At 47.5% G+C, this 13645-nt stretch overlaps 1 protein-coding gene across 2 annotated transcripts in view; it reads left to right on the forward strand.

Moving 5' to 3' along the window:
- ZnT86D (zinc transporter 86D) overlaps positions 1-13645 on the forward strand; it is a 103944-nt gene that overhangs the window by 78879 nt on the left and 11420 nt on the right. Inside the window, exon 9 of one of the 2 annotated variants that reach the window (XM_070525335.1) lies at positions 246-377. In XM_070525335.1, coding sequence (XP_070381436.1) covers positions 246-362 — 117 coding nt within the window. In that variant the 3' untranslated portion in view covers positions 363-377. Of the gene's footprint in view, positions 1-245; positions 378-3501; positions 3593-13645 lie in introns of those variants that run through there. The other variant, XM_065452536.2, reaches the window with a different exon arrangement.

A 13645-nucleotide genomic window follows, 5' to 3' on the forward strand; every position in this document is an offset into this window, starting at 1 on the left:
TCTTTGTTGCATTTGATTTGTGCACGTTGTGATCTCGTCGTGTCATAGTTGTCCTCTGTGCACATGTGTTGTCTGGCTTTTGTCACCATGGTGTCGGCGGCATCTTCAAGCTGTGTGAGAAAGAGGCATGCCTTATCGCTGGAGACGAAGGAATGCATAATAAGGGACTTAGAAAGTGGGCTGAAGAAGGTGTCGGTGGCGGCCAAATACGGCGTTTCCGACGCAACCTTGTCAACCATATACAGGAACAAGGACAAATCACGGCAGCAACTGCAACAAGGTTCATCTCCCCTGTCACAGAAGAGAATACGTACATCGAAGTACGAAGACGTGGACGCAGCACTCTTCAGATGGTTCCGTGAAGTTAGGGCTCAAAACATACCAGTGAGTGGCCCCATGCTCCAACAAAAAGCCAAGTCCCTTGGTGCTCTTTTAGGCCACGACGACTTCAACCCACTTAATGGATGGATCCAGCGATTCAAGAATCGCCATGGCATCAGCTGCAATGTGGTGTGCGGTGAAAGCAGTGATGTCAACGACGAGTCCATCGAAGACTGGCTTCGCATAAATTTGGAAACCATGCTGTCCATGGATACGGACAGAGACGTATACAATGCCGAAGAAGCTGGCATATCTTATAACCTTCTGCCCAACCGCACTCTTGCGCTGAGAAGCCAAGCCTTCGCTGGCCGCAAGGCCTCAAAAGAGCGCATAACTGGGTTGTTCTGCACTAACATGGATGGAAGCGACAAGTGCCGCCTGTTTGTCATAGGAAAATCAGCGAGGCCTCATTGCTTTAAAAAGCGAGTGCCTGCCAGTGACATACAAATCCAACAAAAAGGCGTGGATGACGCAGGACATGTTCACAAGCTGGCTTTGCTAGTTTTATGAAGACATGGTGGCAGAGAAGCGACAGGCCATGCTCATTCCCTAGAATTGCACAGCCCACAACATCAAGCCAAAGTTGACTGCAGTCAAATTAAAGTTTCTGCCTGCCAATAAGACTGCAAAATGTCAGCCGCTCGACCAGGATGTCATCGCAACCGTAAAGGCGCTTTACAAAAAACGCATCTGCGAAAGAGTTTTGCTGAGCATGCTGCAGCAACAGCCTCTTAAAGTGAATTTAAGGGGCACGATTGATATGGTTTCTGCTTCGTAGTGGCAGGTAAAAGGCACGACAATAAGCAAGTGCTTCAACAAAACAAGCTTCATGCACAATGCAGAGGCTCTTGACGCCGATGAGCCGAGCGACATTGTTGCCGATGAGACAGTTAACACTGACGACGTGTGGTCTGGCCTCGTTGAAAGCAAGTTTGTTTCCACCACAGACACCTCCCAAGAATATGTCGATGCCGGTGAGTCAGAGCTTCCTGTCTGCGTAGAAGCGAGCTCGGATGATGCGATCGTCGCAGCGGTGCGCAGCAGTGCGGAGCTTGCAACCGAAGACAAGTTGGACGACGATGTCGACCCGACACCAGACCCAGATGTCCCATGCAAAGACGCTTTGAAATACCTCAGCAAAGTGAAGATGTACTGCATGAAGAACAGTTTGAGTGAGAAAGCGCTTCAGTGCTTAAGCCTTGTAGAGGACAAAATTGTTCGAAGTGCTGTTAAAAAAAATCTCCAGACAAAAATAACAGCGTTCTTCCGCTGATGCCACACTTGTCAGCAGAACTTGGTTTCTGTGCTGCGTTGCGATTGTGTTGCATGTGTGTGAGTGAAATATGTAATAAATTGTGTTTGAAAGGTGGGTGGTCCGTTTGGCGCAGGCAGAAACTGAAAAAAGCATGCTTTCATTATAATGTGGTACTGCTTATTGCGCGGATTTTCACAACTCCCGCAGCTTAAGTTATAAGTGGTCTACACTGTACACAAAAAAGTGTAGTGCCATCTTTCGGGTGCTGTTTTACTCGCCAACGGCAGTAAAAGTCGGTGATGGTGTATCCAACGTAAGTGTTTCTCCTCTTGGGGGCGGGTGATTTGAATTGCACGAAAAATATGTGGCCCTTTCGGACACCATTTTTTTTACTACCGTATTTGCATAATGATCACACTCACGTAATGATCGCACCCCTGAATTTTGTCGTCAAAATTCGATTTCTTTTCTTTCCAGTGTAATCATTGCAGCTCGAACTTGCCGTAGCGATATGTCTTGTGCCAACTCTAGCTAATGATGATCGCTCTTACGATCTATCAAATGCTACGTGAACGACTCTTCAAGACATACCAAGCGGTCTGCATGGACCAACATTCTTAAGCAGATGCCCTATTTCATTCCTTTGATCACTTTCCGCACTCCCATGGAAAAAAAAAAGCTACAAGCAAGCTTGCCTTGGCTTTATTATTTGTAGGCTTTATAATGGTTGTGGTCAACAACAACAACAAAAAAGACGCCTTTTGGTTCCTCTCGTCTGCACTCGTGGACGCGCAACAAATTGCGAGCAGCAACGATAGTAGCCACGTTTACACTGATACGTTAGAAGTGTACCCTATTCATACACGACGCTTGTAACACAGCTATTTGCCCAAGCTTAGCGGAAACTGGCCGTATTAGGGTAGTAGTGAAGACAAATGCCGCAGTTTTCGCAGCATGCCCGCCATGTGTTTCTATGTCACTTGCAGCTAAGCACGCCCATCTCTGTTTCTATCTCCTCAAAGTGGACATGGCTACGTTATTGCCGCAGACTTGCCAATATTAACGATATTATTCGTTACTGATACGGAAGAAAGTGTTTCAATGCACATAATGTACAGCGTCGATCACACTTGTCTAGAGTGGCCCGAAGGCTGCTCCGCACTGCGCCTGCGACGCCTGGCGACAAGCACCGGGTTCGAGATGCGTTGGCCGATAGCGCCATGCGCGTGGACGCTGCGGCATTCGCGGGCGGCCAAGATACAGGCCGCAGCATTCTAGCCGTGTCACGTTCGCGGCTCAGCTGGCAGTGCTCGTCCAGTGATAAAAAGCCGGTGCTCGCGACCCGCAAATCACGCAGGCCTGTATCTTGGCCGCCCGCGAATGCCGCAGCTTCCACGCGCGTGGCACTAACGGCCAACACATCTCGAACCCGGTGCTTGTCGCTAGGCGTCGCAGGCGCAGTGCGGAGCAGCCTTCAGGCCACTCTAGACAAGTGTGATCGACGCTGTACTCATGAGAAGAAAAAAAATCCGCTGGCCACCATTTTTGTTTTGGTGTCCCACACTGTTACAGCGGCAGCCACCTGTTTGTTGACTTTTCATCCTGCAGCAAATGCAGGATGGAAAAAAAAAATTGGTTTATTTTCACGGAAAATTTACCTCACGTAATGATCACACTCCTGAATTTGCGTCAATTTTTTTGACAAATAAGTGCAATCGTTATGCGAGTAATACGGTAAGTCTTTCCTTGGCACGAAACAAGTTCAGTGAGGTTTCTGGAATGCTAGTTTGTGGCCCACATTGACTTCATTTTGTGTCTTTTTAATGTGAAATCTACAAGATCTTTATCAAATGCAACTTCCACAGTGTGCTGCCTCTTATACGGGACTCCATCTATGTGCTGATGCAACGGACACCTAAGGAACTGGACACAGTGCTGCCAACTTGCTACCAGAGGGTGGGTACCACACTTGGCAGTGTCGGGTTGAATCCATGTCGCTGAAGTGGTATGGCATACTGCATGGCCGGTATGCGTACTAGCACTGCCAACTGCTTCTCTGCCATTAGGTAGTGTGTGCTGCTATTGCATGCCATGGGTAGCTTTACTGGCCAAAATCAAGTTTGTTGTAGTTATGGATGCTGTACTGGAACAGGGTAGCTGGCACTAGTGATACTGGCACTTCGAAACAAAGGTAATGGGGTGTATGCTGTCACATGTATTGTACCCTGTGTTGAATACTAATACATACAAGTACAGTAAAAGCTCGTTAATTCGAACTGCAAGGGGAAGCCGCTTCAGTTCGAATTAACGAAAGTTCGAACTAACGAAAGTGAAGCAGAGCAACAGTACACTGCAATTTGGAAGCAGTAGGGCATGTCAGAAATTTGGCGTGTCAGAAAGTGATCAAGTCGAAGCTCTGGGTCCGACTGTGCCACACCACCGATGTCCACCGAAACGAACGCTAGCCGAGGCTTAACACCATCACAATGAATCGCGACGGCCGATACCTCCTAAGCTGAAAATAGAGGTGCACAGCTGAAGACTGCCGAGGCGAAGACGCTGAACATGTGAAGGTGGTGAAGGCCCTGATTCGTTGGTTCTTGATTGCAAGCGCAGCTGCGACGTACTTGATTCGCTGTGTTTTGGCGCTTGCCGTGCCATCTCCACACAACATTAGCAGCTGTACAAGATTTGCAAAGCCTCCGAGATTCGCAACGGGTTAGAAGTCTCGGAGGTTACGTAGAACGGAGAGGCAGCAGCCGCCGCTTCCTTTTGGCTGACCCCGCGTCGGTTAGATTTTTTTCCGATTTCGCCTTCTCTCGCCGTTCTCTCCGTTTCGGAGGCATTACAGCCTTGTGTGTAGGCAGTAGGCGCGTTTCTCTGGCCGTGTGCCAGGCGAGCGTAGTTCGAATTATCCATGAGGGAACCTTCTCGCGTTCGAATTAACGAACTTTTTCATACATAGACTTCTGTGGAGCTTGGCCGGACCAAATCGTACAGTTCGAATTATCCATAAATTCGAATTATTGAAGTTCGAATTAACGAGCTTTCACTGTATCATCTATGTACGTATGTATACATGCAATACACATACAAGGCACACGTACCCTGTACAATACTTGGAACTGTTCCCTGTATATTTGGCAATCAATCCCAGATATATCAAACCTGGACACATCAAATTATTGTCTAAATCGAACAGTTGTAACTTCCCTTAAAGATCCCATGCCAAAGTGTAGCACAGTACGAATTGTATATCGAACTCCTGCTCACCACTGCATTTGATGTATCGAATGCTGCGCCCCTGTAAATGCGCTTCTCCTAAGGAGCCACAATGACTTCTCGTGTCATTAGAAATATTCATGGCGGTGAAACAGCACTGTTTTGGCATATACTGTCAAACGAGGCATTGAAACTGAAGGAATGCCGTGGACAGAAAATGACCGAGGTGCGTGTCTCAAAATATAGATGGCTCGTGGAGCAAGGGCCTTGTTTGCGTTTTATAATGCAACCATAATTAGGCTAGTTAGCTTTGTCGCAACACAGCCGTGTAATGCGGTGAAGCACACTGATAGTAAAAAGAGTAAATTGACATGCAATGAAGCATACTACTTGTGGCTGTTTGTTATTGGCAAAAGCAAATGCCACTCTGCTTCGAGAATGTAAGAGGCCTCCCGGTCCGATAAGCACATTCCACAAGAAATTGTGCATAGCACTCACTCTTCATACTGAGTGGCTCCGGGCATTGGATGCTCCAGTGGAAGAGTGACGTGACCAGCACACCAGCTGCACATTCCATACTGACCAACATTAATAGACGTTCCACAAATATATACAAAAACAGGGACACAACATTGCCCACCTAAACAATGAAACCGAAACCATGTAAAATATGTACAGGATGCAAATTTTTCACCTCCTCCCATTTTTTTTGTGAATGTGTTTGTACATTAGTAGGTAAATTGTGCTTCGTTTATGCAAGACAATAAAAAGAACATAAAAAATACACACCGAAATACATATACACTCAAGAAATACAACACCAGAGTATGCAGAAAAAAAAAATATCTGTACACATTCACAGCTCATGCCTATATTTGGCCGTCGGCCTCAGTGCAGCTGAATACAATGGCAAGGGGGGCACGACACAAGTGGTTCCCTTTCTGTGTTGCCCATGGGAGAGCATGGCACAGTTTCTGATGCAGGAAACCGTTCTGTGGCTGATCTCGTTGGCAAAGTTGGATTGTATCCTGCCCTATGCACAGGTTGCGCTGCAGGAGTACTTGCCTCGGCAGGTGTTGGCTGCCAGCTTGCAGCGAGGAGTGGCGCATCAAAAAGATCGTCATGATTTGGTGGGTCATGCCATGTGGCATCTTGCTGAAGGCACTTGTGACCCATGCAGCTTGCAGGCACCTTACATAGCTTTGCTGCGTTCCATGTTCTGCCATCATTGAGGACGAAGGATGCTGGACCACGTTGCCCGATGACTTCCCTAGGCTTTGAGAAGGAAATGTCACCCTTGAATGAAACCGATGGTTTCTTCACCTGCACCATATCTCCTGTTGCCACCATTGTCGGCTTTGCAGCTCGCCTCCTGTCGGTGTAGGCTTTGCTGTAGTGTTGGCTGCAGTTGACATGCTTCCGTAACCTGGCCAGTTCCTGGTTGGGTGCCTTTGTGAATGACTCAGACGATAAGTCGAGGATGTCGAGTTTTGCTTTTGGCAGCCTGCCATGAAGCAGTACCTCTGGGGCTACTCCTGTTGTGGAGTGTGGTGTGCACAGGTAGGCAGGCAAGATAGTCCCGTATAACAGTTCACAGAGAACGCTGTTCCAGATGTGCTATCTGGAAGTATGTCTTGAACGTACGGTTAAACCGTTCGATCTGTCCATGTGCCTGTGGGTAATAAGCAGATGAATGTGACAGATCGATCGTCTCATTCTTGTAGAAAATCAACAAATTCTTTTGAGGTGAACTGGGGTTCATTATCGTAGACTATCTCCTCTGGACATCCTTCCCTTGCAAATATATCAAGCAGGAACTCGTTCACGGTTCTTGTAGAAACTTCCCTGCAGAACTGCACCTCTTGCCGCTTTGAGAAGTAGTCCACGAGCGTCAGGACAAACCTGCAATCTGGAGGCGCCCTCTCCAGGGGACCAACAATATCCATTGCAAGTTCCTGCCACAATCTCTCTGGTAGCTCAGCAGGTTGCAGAGGGGTGGGTAACATCTTTGCCAATTTGTCTGCTTCCTGACAAATGCTATACTTGTGGACTGCTTCCTCCACGTGACGGACCATGCAAAGCCACCAAGACTTCTCCCTAAGCCTGGAGCTCGTGCGCCTAATGGCCTGGTGTGTTTCATGCACTGTTCCAACAAGCTGAGCCTCTAGGGATAAAGTTACTACAAGCCTCTCCACACACAAAAATTCACCCACCGCTAACAACTCCCCTCGAACTCTGAATATGGTTGAAGACCTTCAGGCAAGCTCTTATGTGAGAGCCAAGACACGTTTTCGTATGCCTTCACCTTTCAAAGAGTGGCATCAGCGAGAACCGCTTGTTCAAACTGCTATTTCTTCAAGCAAGTTGGTTGGACCATGCAAACAATTTCTTCCTAAAAATCAACTCGGTATCTGCATTATGGTTGGGCAACCATGAAAGAGCATCGGCTACTTTGTTTGATGAACCCTTCTGGTACCCCACAGTAAAATTACCTAAATGCACCATCGTGCAATGTGGGCGTCAGCCTGAGCCCCACAAGGACAGAAGTGAAACGAGTGCCTGATGATCTGTTCGGAGAATGAAGGTCGTTCCCCAAAGGTATGCATGCCAATGTTTGCATGCCCAAATGCATGCGAGTGCTCCCCTTTTGCCTACCACATACTTTGTTTCGGCTGGGATAGTGTGCGTGATGCGAAAGCGACAGTACATAGCATATGACCGGCGTGCTGCTGGAGGACTGCTCCGAGTCCACATTCAGATGCATCCGTGGAAATGATAATTGGAAGCACAGAATCAAACATGTGCAAGACAAGATTTGAGGATAATAAGGACTTTACCGGACAGAAACAATTATGCACCTCAGGAGGCCAGGTGAACACTTGGTCTTTCCTAAGGAGAGCCTTCATTGGCTGTACCATCTCGGCTAACTTTGCTGGTGAAGCAGCGCACTGACACGGACACAGTGAAGACAAACAGAAAAAGACGACACCAGCATTGTTGGGAACTGGGGTTTCCACTTCTACATCTACTTTCCCTGATAGTAGCAAAATACAGCAAAGTATGCCACTTCTCGTGCCACCTTGTGGCCCAAGAATTCAAGCTCCGGAACCCCAAACACGCATTTACTGTTCAACTTGAAACCTGGGTCTTTGATACGCTGTAATATTGTCTCCACATTCTTTAGGTGCTCCTCAGATGATTTACCAAAAAGAATGATGTTGTCAATGTAGAAGAGGACACCAGCACAATTGCCAAGTATTAGAGACATCATACCCTGGAAAGCTGCAGCTGCTGATGCTAATCCAATTATGTCCCTACTGTCAGGATCCAGGAGAACTTAGTGATAAGCAGATGCCAAGCCAAGTTTCGAAAAGTGCATCGCCCCCACCAAAGCATGAAGAAGCTCATCTGTGTGCAGCAGTGGAAAGTTGTCTGAAACAATCGCCTTGTTAGGTTCACGTAGATCCACACAAAGCTTAATACTTCCATCTTTCTTCTGAATTATGACAACAGGGGACACCCATTCCGATGCATTGATACGTTCACTGATGTCTAAGCTTTCCAAGTGCTGCAGCTCAGAAGAAACGCGTGGTTGTAACATTGAAGGAAGTTTTAATGCTACTGGCTGAATACTCTCACGTGTCTTAATTCTGTGAACTGAACCTTTTGCAAGGCCCAGCTCATTTATGAAGGGTGAGCTAAACTGCTGCTGAACTGCTGGTGACAGCTGCGTGGGCAGCTCGACCGGACATGCCAGAGCTATTTCGGCAGTCTGTACCGTGCCGTAGTCAGGACCCCTCAATGCACAGCTTCAGTGCCTTAATACCATCCAAGCCAATGAGAGAAGTGCCCTGTTCAACGACATAAAACAAAAGCAATGCACTGCGATTTTTGGAGACCTCAGAAAAGAAGCAACCTCAAACTAAAGTTGGTCTCTTGGAATAATACTCTTCTTCGTCCTTGTTATTAGTGCACACTGTAAGTAATAATAATGTAAATTTACTGACTCGCCCAGCTAGCTGCCGTACTACAATACAGAAGTGTCACTCAAGGAACAGGAAGGAGCGTCATACCAGGGAAATGCTGGTCAAATACCTTCCCAGACAGAATCGAAATGGAAGAGCCAGAACTGACTAACAATTGCAAAGTGACCTGCCTGACTTGAAAGTTAATGTGAATACCAGATGTAGAGGCCATTGAACCACAAGAACCTGGATTGTTTTCTCCTTTGATGAGCTATCAACTTAAACTTCGTGGACAGATGCTTGTGACCATCTCTGGTACAAACATTTTGAAAGTGCCCGATGCGGCCACAAAAGAAAATTTTTTTTTCCTTTTTGCTGGGCAGCATGGCCATGAAGCATGATGCCGGTTAGAGCCACATCTGAAGCACTGGGAAGAATTCGGTTGTTGCTGCAAATTCGAGGGACAGCCCGCTCAAGGAGGCGACGGTTCCCATGTGTTCAGCTTATCATGCTGACCGAAAGTGCAAGCACGTGGCTGTGAATGCGGTGATATCTCCGATGAACAGCTTTGTGTGCAAGTATATGCAGATACTGGTTGCACACAAATGGAAAATTCCTTAATTTCCCCCGCTACATGCTCGATTTGACTCATGAGATCTGCCTTGTTGAACAAAAGTGAAGACCCTTCCAACAGAAGATATTCTCGAATATGATGCGAGGACACACCCGCAACAGACTGGTCCCATAGTGATTCTTCTTGCGATATAAATAAGCACATAGTTGCGAGCTCTGGAAGTACGGTCACATTTTCTTGAACAGACTCGCCTATGGACTGAAATCGGCAGTGAAAATGGTGACATTCAACGACCAGGTTGCAGGCAGTATTGAAATACTTGGACAGTGTCGCTACCGCAGAGTCGTACACATCCGGCGTAGCTGCGGTCCTTTTCTCCTCCTCTGTCTTCTCTGCTGCCTGCAAAACAGACAGGGTGCTGAAAATATGTTGACCTTCAGGTCCCAAGGTATCCAGTAGAAGAGCCTTGCGTCGCTCTGGGGAAAACTTAGAAGCACCGGATGCCAGCAGGTAGGCCTCGAACATGTCAAGTCATCACAATCACGGCTGCATGGGGCAGCTCGGTGTCAGATGGAACGAATCCGGTGGAGCAGTGCCGGCGAAAGACATCAGGTAAGTGTGGCTGGTGATGTTTGAGAAATTACATACGAACTGGCGGTTCTACATCCCCATCACCATTGTAGTGGAGGAGTGACGTGACCAGCACACCGGCTGCTTGTTGAATACTTACCAACTTTAATGGACGTTCCACCAATACGTACAAGCACAGGGACACAGTGTTTCCCACCTAAACACTGATGCTGAAACCAAGTAAAATATGTACAGGATACAACAGATGCCAAACTGGAGATGCTTGTGCCACCATGTTTGTCTTGTAGAGTTTCCACAAACAGCATTTTAGGGTTCCGGAAATGGCCAAAATGAGTGTCCCCAACCTTGACTTGCACAGATCCTTACATTAAATTTTGGATTTACAGTCAAACCCCGTTACAACGAACACCACATTAACGAACATTTCAGATTAACGAACTTTTATGAAATCCCGTGCCAACTGCTTATAGTTTCAATGTAAAAATATTTCACTACTACGAACTTCAGAATAACGAACATTTCAGAATAACGATCGTTATTTAATTTTCGTGTCATCTTAACAACACCTCAGTACTACGAACTCATATCCCGAAATGCGAGGATTCTTAGATTTCCGTGTATCCGTCACGGCAGTCGGAGCTCTAAGCTAGCAGACGACGCAGCGCGAAGAGCGGGCCGCCTTGCAACTTGCTTCCCGCAAAAACCTGAGATGGCGCGGAAGGAGAAAGATGCGGGCGGAGACTTTTTTTTTTTCCTTCTCCGTTGTGGAGGCAACGACGCACCAGGTTTTGTGAGTGGAGAGGCGGGGAGCATGGGCTCGTAAAACCTGAGACGGTGCGGCAGAAGAAAAAAAAAGTAGTAATTAACGCTGAAGTGGGCCTTTTTTTTTTTCCTGTTGCGGAGGTGACGACGCATCACGTTTTTCTTGCTTGTTTTCTCAGTTGTTCGCGTGCTGTCACCCGTATCAAGCCTGTCCATCTTGTTTTTCTTCTGGTTATGTTGTGTTAGAAGTGCGTGACGGCGTTCGCGTTGCCATGAGCTCAACAACTCTAAGCACGGCGAAGAAGCGAAAGCAGTTTTCTTTGAGCGAGAGAGTAGAGATTTTTCGCGAGATAGAAGACGGGAAGAAACAAACCGTCGTGTTTTCTTTGAGCGAGAGAGTAGAGATTTTTCGCGAGATAGAAGACGGGAAGAAACAAACCGTCGTGGCTAAAGAACGTGGAGTGGCGCGGTCGACGATCGCTACGATTCTCAAAGATAAGGAGAAAATCTTTAAGCACCAGCAAGAATCTTGCTGCACGTTACGGCAGCACCCGAAGACCGCGACGAGTCCGTGTCGGCCACAGATGCGTTGGACTGCTTGCGAAAACTCCGCATATTTATAGCCAAAAGCGGCACAGCGGCCGAAGGCGTGCATAAGAATGCGGACGGTCTGGAATCGTTCGTGCTGCAGAGTCTGCTGCACCCGTCAGAAGACGATCACGGACTATTTCAAATAAATGTGCCTTGTCTGACGATCACGTGTGCATTGTGTGAGAAACGAGTTCAAGGAGGTACCGTTTCAAAGGTAGGACGCTTGCGTTACTGAAATGCTATTGTTATGGCTAATTTTTGGGCTTTCACTATAACGACCTTTCAGAATAACGAACATTTTCCCGCGGTCCCCTGAAGTTCGTTGTACCGAGATTTCACTGTAATTCATCAAATCCACCGCACGCCACATCCGCACTTCTTAGAAACACCATCGTGGCACCAGCACGGAAGATTCGCGGGCCCACAGTCCACACTGAACGTACTTCATTCCTCCTCGCAAGGTTGCACATAAGGAAAAATGGGCTTGGATGTTCTGCAGGCTGAAAGCCACTTTCAAATCTAGCATAATCTGCCTGGTTGATTCATTACTGATGTGTGGCAATCGGCCATTTAAACAGCACTTTGTAATGGAAATGCACCTGGGCACATTCATCCACGATTTGCATTACAAGTGCACTAAAGGCAACATGGTGCATGTCCGCATAGCCCATATGCATATCCGCACTACATCCATTTTAGAGCGATAGCTCTGCTGCTCCAGGTACAAGCCCAGGAAATGCCTAATTCCATAAAACTGACCTTCAAGCTCAGCCAAGTTCAAACTGGACAGATGTGGACAAAGTGCACGGTCACGTGGGCCTCACCTTCAAAGCTATCTGTGATGTCTACAAAGTGTGCCGAGTGCTGGTAGCTTCGTATGCACTGTGCTTTCAATGCTTAGTTAGCGATGAAGCGATGTGCTTCATGAAGGTCAATTCCCTCGCTCCTGCTGCCGCGACAAGCAGCATCTGTGTGTTGTCTCATGGTGCAATTGTAGATGCGATAGTTGCTCATGGCACCGAGCAGCGTCAGTGTCCTTTCCCAAAGCAAGCAAAACCGTGCTACCACTTGAGAAACTTAACTTAACCGCAATCACCACAGCACTTTCTTACCCTATCCTGAAAAAAAAAAAACGCGGAGCATGAGTAAAACGCGAGTGAGGCGCACTGTGGTTCTGTGGCTGGCTGACGTGGGGTTTTAGGTTTTGCAGATCATTTCACAGCATGAGTGACTTCCAACATTTGTGTGGGGAAAAAGAAGCAAACCGGATCATTTATTGCGTAGGCACGCGAAGCAGAATACCGGTTATAGCGCAGTTTCTTTAAGCGTGCGACCATGAAATCGGCGCACGGAGCGCGGCCTTTTCTCAAAGGCATTGAGCACGGCCCGCAAGGCCGCACGGTTGCCTTTCTTTTTCAGTCTCTTTGTTGCATTTGGTGTGTGCACGTCGTGATCTCGTCGTGTCGTAGTTGTCCTCTGTGCACATGTGTTGTCTGGCTTTTGTCATCATGGCGTTGGCGGCGTCTTCAAAGGGTGTGAGAAAGAGGCATGCCTTATCACTGGAGACGAAGGAATGCGTTATAAGGGACATTGAAAAGTGGGCTGAAGAAGGTGTCGGTGGCGGCCAAATACAGCGTTTCCGACGCAGCCGTGTCGACCATATACGAGGACAAATTGTGGCAGCAACTGCAGCAAGATTCGTTTTCCCTGTCATGGTAGAGAATACGCATGTCGAAGTACGAAGACGTGGACACAGCGCTCTTCAAATGGTTCCGTGAAGTTAGGGCTCAGAGCATACCACTGAGTGGCCCCATGCTCCAACAAAAAGCCAAGTCCCTTGGTGCTCTCTTAGGCCACGATGACTTCAGCCAACTTAATGGCTGGATCCAGCTATTCAAGGATCGGCATGGCATCAGCTGCAAAGTGGTGCGCGGTGAAATCGGTGATGTCAACGACGAGTCCATTGAAGTCTGGCTTCGCTTAAATTTGGAAGCCATGCTGTCCACGTATACGGACAGACACATATACAATGTAGAGGCTCTTGACGCCGATGAGCCGAGGGACAATAGACAGTTTTAGAATAGCATTTGTTGCCTTACGTACGTTAAACATAAGCACCTTTGCGGGACATTACATGCATGTCCCTTCAAGTCATTTAGTTTTCCTTACGGAAACACAGACGTAAAGAAAACGTTATAAAACAGGGCGCCGTCTGGTGCCTTGTGCCAAACGTATCCAAGCCAAGACAAAACATTAGCAACCATCCTGCTGTTGCTATGTGGATGCGTCTCATTAGGTGTACGG

Source organism: Dermacentor albipictus, chromosome 9, assembly GCF_038994185.2.
Source record: "Dermacentor albipictus isolate Rhodes 1998 colony chromosome 9, USDA_Dalb.pri_finalv2, whole genome shotgun sequence".
Lineage (NCBI taxonomy): Eukaryota > Metazoa > Arthropoda > Arachnida > Ixodida > Ixodidae > Dermacentor > Dermacentor albipictus.